Raw genomic sequence first — 14,291 nt, 5'->3', positions numbered from 1 at the left:
GGCGCGGAGCCAGCGCCGCCCTCCCGTGGGTGACCTTTCCCCTCGCGACGCTCCCGACCAATGGGAGGCCTCGGCCCCGCCTTTTCCGGCCGGCGTGTCCGCGTGCGAGGGGCTGCTCGCGCCTCTTCCTCTCAGGCGGGGGCCGCGCAGACCGGCTCCGCCAGCTGAGGTGAGTTGAGCTCCTTCCCCTCCTGTCCCCCGCCCCTGATTTCTTTCCCCCACCTCCGCTCGAGCCTCATGCCGCTCCGCCGGCTGTTCTGGGGGGAGAACGCGGTGGGGAAGCCGCCGGGGCCAGGCTGAAAGGCTGCCGGGGCCTGGGAGGCGCCGCGCCTCCGGCTGGCAGCGCGGGGCCGGGGCGGGTGTTTCTCCTCGGCTCTTTTGGAGGGGGAAGCCGAAGCCCCGGCCCGGGTTCGGGCGCCGCAGTCCGCCGGGGGAGTCCCTCGCCGGGTGGGGACGGGATGGAAGGTGGGCGGCGGGACCCAGGACTGTCGCGGGGCCTTCAGCGTGCCCTGCTTTGTGCTTTCAGATGCCCCCGAAAAAGGGAGGTGACGGGGTTAAATCTCACCCGATCATCGGAAGATTTGGGACGTCCCTGAAGATCGGGATCGTCGGGCTGCCAAACGTCGGGTAGGTGATCAGGGGAGCGCGGGGCTGGGGGCCGGCGGAGGAGCAGGCCGGGACCGCCCGGCAGGCCGGGGCTCCTCGCTCTCCCCGAGTTTGCCTCTGCTCCAGGCAGAGTGATCTGACAGTTTTTGGGTGAAGACGGGCGCCTATAGATGCGTATAGAAGCTGAGGGATTACAGTCTAAGTCTTTTTGCTCAGCGATAGACTTACACCTTTAGATAGGTGGAGCGCTGTAAAACACTTGGGTAGCGTGAGGCTGGTATGTACAAGTCTGGGTAAGGTAATAGTGAAGAATTAAAAAAAGTCTTAGTAATTGCTAAGTTTTATAAAATACTATGTCTTTTGCATTTCCTTACTTCCATCGTTGTGTATGTGTATGTAATGCATGTTTTTATGCAAGTATGTAAGTGCACATGCATACAAAATTTTTTTTTTTTTTGAGAGGATGATGTGCACAGGAAGGGCTAACGATACCGTGAGTGTCATTAGCAGTGAAGAGGACTTGCATTTTTGAAACTTCTTCAGAGTTTGTAATGAAAAAAGTTGTGTAAGTTACAGTTTGGGAGAGATGACAGAAGATGAATCGTTGTTCTCTGTCATGCTTCTCATCTGTAGTTCCTATAGCTCCTTAAGGGAGCTATACTTAAAGCACTTCTAAGGGATGATGAATTAGCTGGAGAATAACTGTGTGAAACTATTGGTATTCATTTGTATGTCATATTTGCTAAAAGAAGTTCTCAGCATTCTCAAATTTAAAAAAAAATAGAGGAAGTCTTTGAGCATGTCTCAGAGACATAAGTACTGCTTTCTTGTCTTTTCATTATGGCTTATTTTATTTTTTCAGGGCATTGGTAAGTTGCACACCAGAAAGGAAATAATTAGCAGTAACACTGCAGATGCTGTTTTTCCCCATTGATGTGTTACACAGTTGTGTTACGATGCAACTTTCAAAGAACATTGTGACTGACTTTTGAGCATGTTGGTTGTATGAAGGGCAGCTTTCAGATTATTTTTTTTTTCAGTGGCTGAGAAGTTATGTGAAATTAAAAAAAAAAAACAAACACACAGAGAATATTTATGGTGGAAGATTCAGGAGTTGATCAAGAACTTTCTCTTAGGAATAACTCAAGAATTGCTCTCTTTTGGTTTAATAAATGCTAGCTAACAAAATAATTTGCTACTTGGTTTAAGTGCAAATGTTCTGTTTTCCCTGATACCGCTTGCATTTTTTTTTTCCAGGGATATTTAACAAGGATGAAAAATGTTTGGTAATGTAGAACTGTGTCTTCATATGCACAGAAGATTACTTGTAATTGATTAGCTGATGTGGTTTGCTTTCTTTGCCCCTTTTTTTCTCTTTTGATTGTTGACTTTTATTGGTTGGATACTGAAAGTGTGTTAGTATGTAAATAAATCTGAAGAAACAATACGGTACAGAGCTGGTGAGTCTTGGCAAAACTAGTTTGTTCAGACTACGTTTCAAGCATCCTTATCTGTTTCTCAGTTTGTGCTTCAGGAAAATATGTAGTGGCTAGTAGAGCTGTTCTTTGCTTTTGACTTAAAATTTCTTGCTAACTGACATGTGCAATATAGTCACTTAGGGGAATTTTCAAGAGCAGGGAAGAGAGGTACGCATCCTTAGGTTTCAACGACACACTCTGTAAGAGTATTTGAGAAGGCCTTGTACTAGAATCAGGGCCAAGGTCACTGTTCTTGAAGTAAAGGGAAAGTTCAGTATTGCTTTTGAGTTGGAATAAGATGTGTTTCTATCCAGCCCTTTTAAATGCTTTTTATTTGAGCTTCTTCAAGAATGTGTGTATTTCATTTATAGGAAATCCACATTTTTCAATGTGTTAACAAAGAGTCAAGCGGCAGCAGAAAATTTTCCGTTCTGTACTATTGATCCAAATGAGAGTCGAGTTCCTGTGCCAGATGAAAGATTTGACTTCCTATGCCAGTACCACAAACCTCCAAGGTAACACAGATTCTTAGTATTTTTCTTCATTAAGCAGGTGAAATAGTATTCCTGAACCCAAAGTTTTCATAGAAGTTTAATGCAACTATAATGTCTTTAAGTTTTTACTGACATCTGTTTTAGAATGTGAAATGATGTATGTATATGGATTATACCTTTTCTTTTTTTCCCCCCCAATACAACCTTTGTGGTATGAGAATGAGAAGTCTATGAGCTGCCAGTCATTGCTCAGCACCATTTGGTGCTCAGCCTTCCTGTCTATGAAGGTAGTGGCTCCCAGGTGACTTGGAGGATCTTCTGAAGAGATTTGGAAAATGAACATAGTGGACATATCTAATGTGTTATGAGGTTGCTCATTTGTGAAATTGCCATCCTGTATTTTGCATTATTCAGAATAGTGTATATGCTGTAGGTAGCCAAACAAATACCTATGAACATACCTGTGTCCTCAGTCTTTTGACAGTAAGCTTTATGGGCAGCCTTTTTTCCCCTGGCTCTTTCTCCTCTTTTCATAGGCTCTGTTACTTGTACCTGGTATATTCAGAGATACTCCTTCAGTATGTCTCTTCTAATTGTTTCCTTATTCTAGATGTGTATTAATTTTGTCACATCAATGGTTTTTGCTATTGACTGTTTCTGTAATCTGCTCTATAAGCTCAGCGTGGGAAGTGGGTTTTTGCTTGAACAACAAAACTTAAGGTGCTTTCAGAAAACAGAAACTTATAGACCCTTGTGACTTGTTTATTTCAGTTTGCAGTTACTTGCAGAGGTATCTTGAATGAAGTGAGTGTACAAAAATCATAGGGCAAAGTAGCATGCACATTTGCGCTTTTGTTCAGCGCTTGGGCCTCTGTTTTAGAGCCAGATCACACCCACAATTAAAAAAGATTGATTAGTCACTGATCAAAAATCCATTTGTTAATTTAATTTTCAGGTCCAGATAGCTTCGGTCTGTAATTCCTGTGCACTTTGTAAAAAAAAAATTTGCTGAAAAATGCATTAATAGGGCGCTGTTTGTATAGGTGTATTGTTGTAACATGTTACCTTTTTTTTCCTTCTCAAGTATTAAACATACTTGTTACTGTATGGATCATAAAACAAACCTCTGCTGAATTTGAGTCAAAACTTTCTGACTGTTGATTGTACAGAGGTAGGGGTGTGGCTTTTAAGTTTTGTTGACAGATTTGTTCTAAACTGTAGTGTTATTGCTGCTTTGGGCATGCCAGTAATCTCTTTTCCTTCTCAGTTAGCTATGACTGGCTACTTCTAACTTAATAGTTGAAGTGACAAAGAGATTATTACCTCTCTCCTCATCCTGCCTTTGGCCATCTATCCTTACAAGGAGTGCTAAGGTGGTAAATATCTGTATGCATGTTCTCTGTCTTGCAAACTCTCTCTCTCTCTGGGGGGGAAGAAAATCATCCTTAAATATTAATGAAAATGGTATATTTACTGATCTGTATTCTGAATATATATATATGTGATCTGAGCTGGATATAAATAGTAAATCATCTTTCATTTGAATGGTCTTTTGACTTAAGAGAGTATTTGTTACTTAAAATCAATGGATGTGGGGATTTGTGGGTAGTTGTAACTCCTGAGTTAACTTCTGCTGCTTCTATCATTTTAATGTTTCACTATAACAGTAACGATGCAGTGATAATTAGTGATAATTCAGTACCACAGGAGACTGAGGTAACTCTTCTTAGGCTGTTTGTGCTTGTTTGTCTTAGACTAACTCAGGGAAAAGGCGGCTATGGTCATGAAGACATACAACTGAATTGTAATTTAAATTCCTTAATTTCTCTTGTATAGTCTTGATTTTGTTCTTCATCTTTATGTAATGTGTTCTGTGTTAATTTTCTACTTGTTTAGATTAGTAGACGTAGTCAATCTGTGCATGCATAATGTTTTATAAACATTGAGTTCTCTTTAAATTAGACTTTTGTCTAGCCTCAAGATTTTGTCTTGCAAAATCTAAAGCATTCAGGTTTTTATTTCGCATATGTTACACTTAGTCATGACATAACTGCAGTCATTGTTGGGAGGTGGGGGAAAAAAAGCAGGGACTTTGTCTGACCTAAAATAATGTATGATAGGCCAAAGCGATCTTGCCTTCATGCTTGCTGTGGGCAAGGGAAGGGAAGAGCGGGACTGGGCTGGGCAGGCAGTCGCTGTCTGTCCTACTAAGCTGAGATTGCTGCTACAGGGAGACGGACTCTATTGCCAAGAATATTGCTAGCATGAGTTTGTAGTGGTTCTGCCATTGGAGGAAGAGTTAGGCTCTTCTTCATGTACCATTTGTTGCTTGAAGATCTGTTCCAATCTCCAAAAGAAGAAAGTATCAGCTTGGACAGAAGACTGGAGGCTTGCCAATGTGACGCCCGTCTACAAGAAAGGCCGGAAGGAGGATCCTGGGAACTACAGGCCTGTCAGCCTGACCTCTGTTCCAGGGAAGATTATGGAGCGGTTGGTTTTGAGAGTGCTCACAGGGCATCTGCAGAACAGCCAAAGGATCAGGCCCAGCCAGCATGGGTTCATGAAAGGCAGGTCCTGCTTGACCAACCTGATCTCCTTCTATGACCAGGTGACCCGCCTAGTGGATGAGGGAAAGGCAGTGGATGTTGTCTACCTGCACTTTAGTAAAGCCTTTGGCAGCGTCTCCCACAGCATTCTCCTGGAGAAACTGGCGGCTCGTGGCTTAGACGGGTTTACTCTTCGCTGGGTGAGGAACTGGCTGGATGGCCGAGCCCAGAGAGTTGTGGTGAATGGCGTTAAATCTGGCTGGCGGCCGGTCACGAGTGGTGTTCCCCAGGGCTCGGTTCTGGGACCAGTCTTGTTCAATATCTTTATAGATGATCTGGATGAGGGAATTGAGTGCTCCCTCAGTAAGTTTGCAGATGACACCAAGCTGAGTGGGAGTGTTGATCTGCTGGAGGGTAGGAGGGCTCTGCAGAGGGATCTGGACAGGCTGGATCGATGGGCAGAGGCCAACTGTATGAGGTTTAATAAGGCCAAGTGCAGGGTCCTGCACTTTGGCCACAACAACCCCATGCAATGCTACAGGCTTGGGGAGGAGTGGCTGGAGAGCAGCCCGGCGGAAAGGGACCTGGGGGTGCTGGTTGACAGCCGGCTGAACATGAGCCAGCAGTGTGCCCAGGTGGCCAAGAAGGCCAACAGCGTCCTGGCCTGTATCAGGAATAGTGTGGCCAGCAGGAGTAGGGAAGTGATTGTGCCCCTGTACTCGGCACTGGTGAGGCCGCACCTTGAATACTGTGTTCAGTTTTGGGCCCCTCACTACAAGAAGGATGCTGAGGTGCTGGAGCGTGTCCAGCGAAGGGCAACGAAGCTGGTGAGGGGTCTGGAGCACAAGTCTTATGAGGAGCGGCTGAGGGAACTGGGGTTGTTTAGTCTGGAGAAGAGGAGGCTGAGGGGAGACCTTATCGCTCTCTACAACTACCTGAAAGGGGGTTGTGGCGATGAGGGTGTTATCTCTTCTCCCAAGTAACTAGTGATAGGACAAGAGGAAATGGCCTCAAGTTGCGCCAGGGGAGGTTTAGATTGCATATTAGGAAAAATTTCTTCACCGAGAGGGTGGTCAGGCATTGGAACAGGCTGCCCAGGGAGGTGGTGGAGTCGCCATCCCTGGAAGCGTTCAAAAAACGTGTGGATGTGGCGCTTCAGGACATGGTTTAGGGGACATGGTGGTTCTGGATTAATGGTTGGACTTGATGATCTTAAAGGTCCTTTCCAACCTAGTGATTCTGTGATTCTGTGAAGTGGTGCGCATTTACTTGCTAGCCCATGCTGAAAGCTGACTGGTATTACTTAATGGAGGTGTAAATGCTTGTAAATTAAATCAAGTAGGCAACAATTTAGAGACTATTACTTAAAGGAAAATGTCTACTTAATAGATTAAAGTATGCTGCCAGAACTTGTAACCTGGGCTTTATTTCTTTCTGCAGCAGTGGATTATCTGTATGTCTGTTTACAATAAATACGCTCAGTGATATAGACTGTACACGGAAGGTGGGCTCCAAGAACTTCCCGTAAAAACTGCTGTGTTCCTGCCAAATGATTTAGATGAACAAATTTCCTTGAGCTTTAATGTTACCTGTTGCTTGTGTTTTGGTGTGAATGAAATTGTGGATATTAAAAACAGGAGAGACAATATATTAAAAACAATTATGAATGGTTGTTATTTTAAGGTCTTGGTTTGTATTCTGTTACTGACTTAATTTATGTATTTAAACTACTTGTTTGTTTTAAATTTTGTACAATATTCAGCAAAAATTCTTTTTTTACATTGTGACAACATGTAGCTTTTTCAAAAAGGAAAGACTGTTGGCTTTTTATTTTGTTGTCCTCCTACCTCTGTTCCCCCAATATGGGTACTTTCAGGCAAGGTTTGACAGACTAATGATTGAAATCATTCCACTTTAACTGGAAAGAGAATCTTTTCTTTGGACTGATTCACATCAGCAGGAACTAAAGCAGAAAAGTGTATTTCTTTATTCTTCCACCCCCTCTGCCCCAAGTCTATGAATCTGAACTAGGTAGCAGAGGATGAGATCTGCTAATTCTAAAGTGGAAAAGAGATGTTCTTCATCTCAGCAAGTAGCTCCTGCCTTGAAAATTGGGACTTGGAAGCCAGAAACAGTTGATCTGTTAACTGTAGTTATTATTTTAATGGGACATTTTGTGTTTAGAAGTGATGGGTTCCTTAAACAAGAAAAGAACTGTGTGTAGCACACCTAAAGAAATTTTAGTGACTTAATAAAAGCTTTAATAAAGCTATTCTCATGCATTTTTTGATCTAAATTTCATTAAGATGCTGCTTAATCACTTTAAGCCTAAAAATATTTTTAGTGTAAGCATGTCAAACTGATGTCATTTGGACAAGTGATTTCTGTCATAGCTCACAAACACTTTGAAAGCCTCTGAGTGTATCTACCTGCCAGTCTTAGTCTGTATGGTCCTGTCTACTACCACAGCTGTGGCATACTGTGCCTGGCCAGGAGGTATGTCTCAGTGGTGACATTTGATTCAAGCCTCTTCAACTGCTATTTCCTCCTTTTTTTTTTTTTTGTGCCCCAAATAATTTCCTCACTGCAATTATTTGCATTCTTTCTTCTTTATTTTAAATGATATGATTAACTAGAAAAAATGCTTGGGTAGAAGCAATGTGAGCCTAAGCTGTGTTTTAACTGTAAATAGTTAAAACTTGAGGACTGCATTGGCTGATAGTAATCAACCTGTGTGAAAACATTAATAAAGTGATTTCAAAGTCTATGTTTCTGCTTCCTCCTCTGGTTAAAATCAAATGAGGTTATAAGCAGGAATAAGTAAAATGTAAGTGGTTTGGTTCATCCTTTCTCAAGTTATCAGCATTCATTTAATTCCTTGTTTGTTTGCACCTGTAGGTTGGTATGCTGTCTTGCACATGTGTGTTCACAAAACAATGCTGATGGCAACCACAAACATTTCTATTTAACTTAGAAATCTTATCTAAAAAAACCTTAATCTATCTTAATTTATCTTGGATGTCCTTTTCAAACTTAAATTTTAAAGCAATCCTGCTTGTCTCACATGAGGATAACACTTAAAGTGCAACTACCCCTCTTCAACTCTTAGCACGGCCCAGTGTATTTCGGGATCTCTGTCCTTTTTGTCAGCAAATGGGTTTATTCTGTTGCATTGTAGATTGCTAAAATTCAAGGTTTCAGATCTTCAGTGCTCAAGTGATGGTTACTGAACTAAATCTGAGCAGTAACTTCCATTGTTCTTGGCCATGTAAGTTCTCTCAAACTTATTGTAGGATAGCATAATCAGATGCTTGATAAAGTTTTGAAGTCAAAATTATGTAGTCAATTGGTGGAAAGTACTTGTTAGAAACCAAATCAGTAGTGTGACTTTTTGAATGACATCATGTGGGCCTTGCTCTAGGTTTAAAAGGAGCATTTACGTAAATGAAAACGACCTGTAATTCCACAGTGAAACATGAATAACTTAGCCGATGTAATTCTGGCATATCAGCATTTGTAAGAGAATCCCATTTTTTTACAGAAAACAACTGAAAATTGGCAAGTGGCAAGTATATCCTGTTGCTGATATGCTGCTTCCTTTGCCGAGTTCCCCTGCTCTTCAGTTAGTTCTGAGCCTGTGTATATCAGCTTGCCTGTGATGCTTATTCTAGCATCATGAATAATTTGCTAGCAGTGAATGAAAGACCTTAACTAGCGGTGGCTTGAGCCATCTTCTCTGCCTGGTGGGAGCAGGCAAAATTTAATTAGTTGGTGTAATAACTTACTGAATAGTTTGAGAATGCAGGCATTCTCTGGCAAAGTCTTCATACACGGGACATCGAGTATGTCTTAATCCATGTTGAATCTTTTACCTTTTTATAATTCATGTAGGTGAAATTTAATTAGCAGATTTTTCGCTTCTGGTTCATGTGCTGTTAGGTTCAAGTCTTGTTTGTCAGCACCATGGATAAAATGCTATTCATCAAATTGTTCTTGCATAGAAGTGACCAGGGTTCATCTGCAGTACCTAGTTCTTCCGAAACAGATTGCTTTATTTACCCTGTGAGGTACTTTGCTTGCATTGGTCAAAACTGCCTGCAAGATTGACTGACTGCGGAAGCTGTAATAGGGAGTACAGTCTCCTGGAAGAGGGAGGGACTGTGAACTGTTCTTTTTCTGTTTGGAAATGAGCCAAAAATAATGGTGAGGACAGATGGAGCGTTGAATGGATTTCTAACAGGTTTCCACACCATACATGTTCTGTGTTGCTACTCTTACTTTGGGTCATTTGTGAACTCCTAACAGATGATTCCTACTAAAGTTATATGAATTTTCAGGAAGCAGCAAGAGTTTGCTTTTTCTAACAGATTTCAAATAACAGCTTTTAAAGGCAGAAGAGCCTATGCTGGAACCAGGAGATGAGTAGCACATGTGGCTTTACTGAAAAGGGGAGCTGGACATTTTACACTAATACCGAAGAATCTGGCCTTTTTGGTGTGAGGGATGTAGGATCAGGTAGAGTTTGAGTTGAGAGACACTTCTTGAACTGTTCAAGGAAAAAAAAAAGTGTTATGAGAATTATCAACCAGGTTTACTGGAAAATTGCTGCATTTTGAACTTAGTTGAAGCTGTCATGTGGCTTTCCAGGGTCTCCTGGTGGATGTAAGAGTTCAGTAAACGGTCATAAATGCTGCAGAGAAATTTTTGGGCTGTTTTCATTGGAGAAGAGAGATTGTGGAAACCTAGAGGGATAAAAACCCAGGGGGAGAAACATCATTTTTGGTTATGATGTTTTAATCCAAGTCAAAGCTTCAGGTGTATGTGGCCTTGTGAGGTTTCTCAACTAAACAACTACCTGTGGAAACATGAAAAATAAATGTATGCTTCTTCCCCTCAATTTAAAAAAAAACCCACAAAACAAACCCAACAAAAACAAACCCACAACAAATTGCAGATACCGTATGTGTGTGCATTTTAAAGGAAAAAAGTTAACTAATTGCATTGTATTGTACTGAGCAAACAGGTCAGCTAGAGAAACTGCTCTTGCCTGTTTACATAACTGTTTTGGACAGAAGTTTGAAACAAAGTTGGTGAGAAATATGCCTCCTCTCTTGCACAATGCATAACCCCATGGATTCATGAGTCTCTTATTCCTGAATAAATACCCTGACCACTGGACTACAAAGCTGTATGTACTTTGGCCCAGTGAGCCTTGTGCTCTTTGTTGCACGGTAGCTGATACAGTGAAGGTGGTACGCTAACACAAAACCACTGTTGCTGTATTTCTAAGTGAGGTAAAAAAAGTCCTTGCTCAAGGATTATACCTATGCTTAAAATACAGAGATACTTCTGGATTTGGTAATCTGTTTCATATTATAAATTCCTGCTTTATGACACGTTTTATGGTAGATTGGTGTTGCACTGATTTGTACAAATGATCAGTTGATGCCACCTGTTCCTGATGATCATTTGAGGCTCAGTGACATTATGCTAATGCTGACTAACGAATCTTAAAAAATGGAAATTAATCTGTTTAGAGGAGGGGGGGAAAAATAACAGTTAAGTCTTCTACATTTAAAAGAACTAAAACACACTCCATATATATGATTCTTTTTTCCCCATTCTTTGCAGTGATTTCTGTTTGTTTAGTTTCATAATGTTTACTCTTTGTCCTTCAAAGCATAGGCAAGTGTGACTAGTTTGTGCCTTTTTCTGCTTTTCTCTCTATTCATATTTCTATGATGAAAGAAAGACGCAGGCTTAGGAAAGGGGCTGCCAAGAATGGGGATGGCTTTATTTTAATTGGAATGTTAGCTTTGCGGTACCCGAGGTGAAGGTGAGAAAACATCTTACAAACCCAGATACTCATCTTCAAAGGTCTCTTGCTCATATTAGTCAATTGTGAAATAAATGTGCTGGGGTTTTCTTTCCGTTGTCTAGCAAATGAGGTTGATTCTGGTGATGGAGTGGTCCATCTGCATGTGAAGGTATCTGTTTTCCTCTAATGTGGCATCTTTGTAGTGAAAGTGTGAATTCTTCTGATGGCTGGCCCAGAAGTTAATCCTACCAGAATGATGAGAGGGGAGCATAAAAAGAGAATGTTTCTATCACCACCTTTGTTTTTCTTAAGATACAGTTTAAAGTGACAACGGAGAAATGCTTTAGTGAGTGGCATTTTTCTACCTTGCTGTTGACTCAGTTATGTGTCAAAAAGCAAGGAACTACAACAATTCTGACTGGGAAGTTGCTGCTGTCTCTTCTGAGATGTGTATTAGCTCTGGGGTTCTGTCAGGCAAAAGGAGTTGTTGAGTTAATGCATTAATGGAGTTACTAAGTTTCTGTCTTCAGAATGTGCATTACTCTCTACTGTGTTAAACTTAAGGATTTGCTGTTTCCATTTGAGTTTTTGTACTGGTAGTGGGAAAAAAATAGTTTGCTAAGAAAACCAGAGTGGGACAAATATGTGACATTTTCAAAGGTTGTTTACTTCAGAATGTACTTATATTCATGTTTTTTCTACTGCATTCAACAGCATTAACTTTCAGTACACAACATCTGTCTTCCCAAGAAATGGGCCCATTTTAAAGTTTGAAAGTCAGTTTAAACTGACTAAATGAAGTTTAAAGCTAAAAGTCAACATACTGTGTACCTGAATTCAAATAACTCATGCTATGTTGTAGATATTTTCTTGCATATTTTTTTAAACTCACCCTTCTGGGTATTGTGTGCTGTTCATGCTTGTTTCTAAGCGCATCACAAAGGTATTAATGACATGAAACATGTCATTAAGTTCCTAATTTATTATACCTGACAGGCTTAGTAATGCTTTGAACTTCACCTTGGTAAAGAAAAATGTTTTGTCCGGATTTTGTATTGTGAAATTAGTTTACTTCAAAGAAATAATTTTTCTTGGGAAGTGTTAGAGGAAGATCAAAACCAAAACCAGGATAAGATCTTTTACTTTTAGGTCGTCATACTTCCAAGAACATTGATGTTGCATACTAAGACAGACTCTAATAGATCATCTCTGCCCAAATTAGGGAGCTCATTTCAAGTGAGGCAGTGCACCTGCTAATATTAAACTATGTGTTAAGTTATTTGCAGTCAAAGGGAAGTGGGATAGCACAAAAAAAAAAAAGTTGGTTACTCGTTTTATTCTAAGTCCATTGCTCTGAGCAGAGACAAGGATTCGTAGATACCCGTAACTACAGCTTCTCTGTCTGGGCTATAGCTGCCCTTCCAGGCATCAGGATAAGAGAAGGGTGGTTTTTCTAATGCTAGTGGTTTTCTACTGTTACAGATTTGACAGCAGTCATGCTGTCAAATATTTCAGTATTTGGCAAAACGGATATATTTATCAGCAAGCTAATAAAAATGAAGCTCAGTTTGGGCTGTGGACATTTAAAACTTCAGAAGTGTAACGCTGTTCAGAGGAGGTTTCTGTATAGGGTTGGCTAGGAGGTCACTTGCTAGGTCATCCCTAGCATTCCTTCCCTATGTGGTTGCTTCTGTCTGAGCAGCACTGCAGTGGTAGGTCTTTGGAAAAGACATCTTAAGGTAGATGACAGAATTTATATCTTTAGATTTGAATCTCATGATTGATGAAGATGAAGAACACGATGAAGAACACCCACCATAAAAGAAAGCTTTTCAACTGCTTTACAAACTGGCACTGTATGTTCATGCAGACTTCATAGCATAAGTTGCACCCTTCTCGTTGTTGTTATTCAAGCTTTGGATTTGGGTGTTTTCCATTATACTTACTCTCAGTAGACTAGTGAACTGTTGTTCTTAGCATAGCGCTAATCTTAGTGTAGTGCTAATGAAATAGAACTGTGATAATTTAAAGTGTTTGATGGAAATTAAGTAGTGTTCCAGTTATTTATTTTGAAGCCTTCAGGTTGGAGGTCTTGGTGACTGTGGTGTGCAGTTTCTGGTCTTTTGCAAGGGAGGAATTTCCAGCATTTTGGTGTGGTTCTATCCGTGCCACTGTTTATGATGGTGTTGTCATTTGCATACACCATATGAAGGTGATTTTAATCAACCACTTGCCACACAGTTTTAGTTGTTTTTTTCCTGACTCAGCTGGATTTTGAAAAGTAATTTGGTTTCAAATATACCTGAAAAGATTAATGCCCATTAGGTTATTTGTTCATTTTAAAAGAACTTGAGAATCTGCAGAGGACAAAAGGCTTGCAGTTTAGAAATTCCCATATGCATTTCCCATAGTTCTAAAAGCTTTTTTCCATTTTTTGAAAGCTAATTTGAATGTCATGATTGTTCTGTTGTTACTATACAAAATGTTGTGTAGACACGCCTGCTAACCCATTGTTGTTAAGTTCTTAACTATAGTGAAAAACATAACAGCTGTTCACATTATAATGCCAGGCTTCATCTTAACTTTTTTCCTGCTTTCTTTCAAATTGTTTGCATAACCCTGATCACTGCTACTTTTAAACACTACTGTATTAAAAAAATGCCTTTGTCTTCTGAAAAGGTTGCTTAACTTTGCTGAACTAAATGGTAAGCTTAGAGGTGTGCGATAGCAGAGTGTGGTGGCCATTTAGGTGTCTTATCCCTTTGGTACTATGAAAACTGCTCATTACAGATGACTGACTTCATGCCTTAGCATTGGTTGATTATTTGTATAGTTATCAGTACGATTCCACACTTAAACTAGTTCATTTTACATGAATAATGACAGAGAAATTAAAGAACGGTTGATGTTTGGGGGGGGCAATCTTTGCAATCTTTATGTTAAATGAGTAAGAAAGCTACTGTTATGTATAACTTGTTCTAGAAAAAAGAAATGTTGGCTTTTCATGTTTTGAATTTATCTCTGTGCCAAAAGTTTTGGCTAATATGCTTCAGTAATGAAACTCTTCACTTTTATATTTCAGCAAAATTCCAGCCTTTCTGAATGTGGTGGATATTGCTGGCCTTGTGAAAGGAGCCCACACTGGCCAAGGCTTAGGGAATTCCTTCTTGTCTCATATTAACGCCTGTGATGGAATCTTTCATCTGATGCGTATGTAAACTTATTTATATGTTCTCTCTATAGCTTAAGGACAGCATTGTTGTACTCTAAGAACTGTGGAACAAATATCCATTAAAAACTTTCATCATTCAATTCAAAGTCATCAGGGTTTGTTTTTTTGCAGCCAAGA

General features: G+C 40.5%; 1 protein-coding gene across 2 annotated transcripts in view; it reads left to right on the top strand.

Annotated features, from left to right (window-relative positions):
* Positions 1-281: 281 nt before the first annotated feature.
* The window catches only part of OLA1 (Obg like ATPase 1), a gene marked incomplete at its 3' end in the record, with an annotated part of 100,771 nt that continues 86,761 nt past the window's right edge, over positions 282-14,291 (top strand). For both annotated transcript variants that reach the window (XM_082001776.1, XM_082001775.1), the window contains exons 1-3: positions 282-627; positions 2,456-2,599; positions 14,025-14,152. In XM_082001776.1, coding sequence (XP_081857902.1) covers positions 527-627; positions 2,456-2,599; positions 14,025-14,152 — 373 coding nt within the window. In that variant the 5' untranslated portion in view covers positions 282-526. The remainder of the gene's footprint in view (positions 628-2,455; positions 2,600-14,024; positions 14,153-14,291) is intronic.

The sequence above is a fragment of the Phaethon aethereus genome (assembly GCF_964289735.1).
Source record: "Phaethon aethereus genome assembly, chromosome: 6".
NCBI lineage: Eukaryota > Metazoa > Chordata > Aves > Phaethontiformes > Phaethontidae > Phaethon > Phaethon aethereus.
Note: the sequence above shows the minus strand (reverse complement) of the source record. Positions and strands in the feature narration are given on the sequence as shown.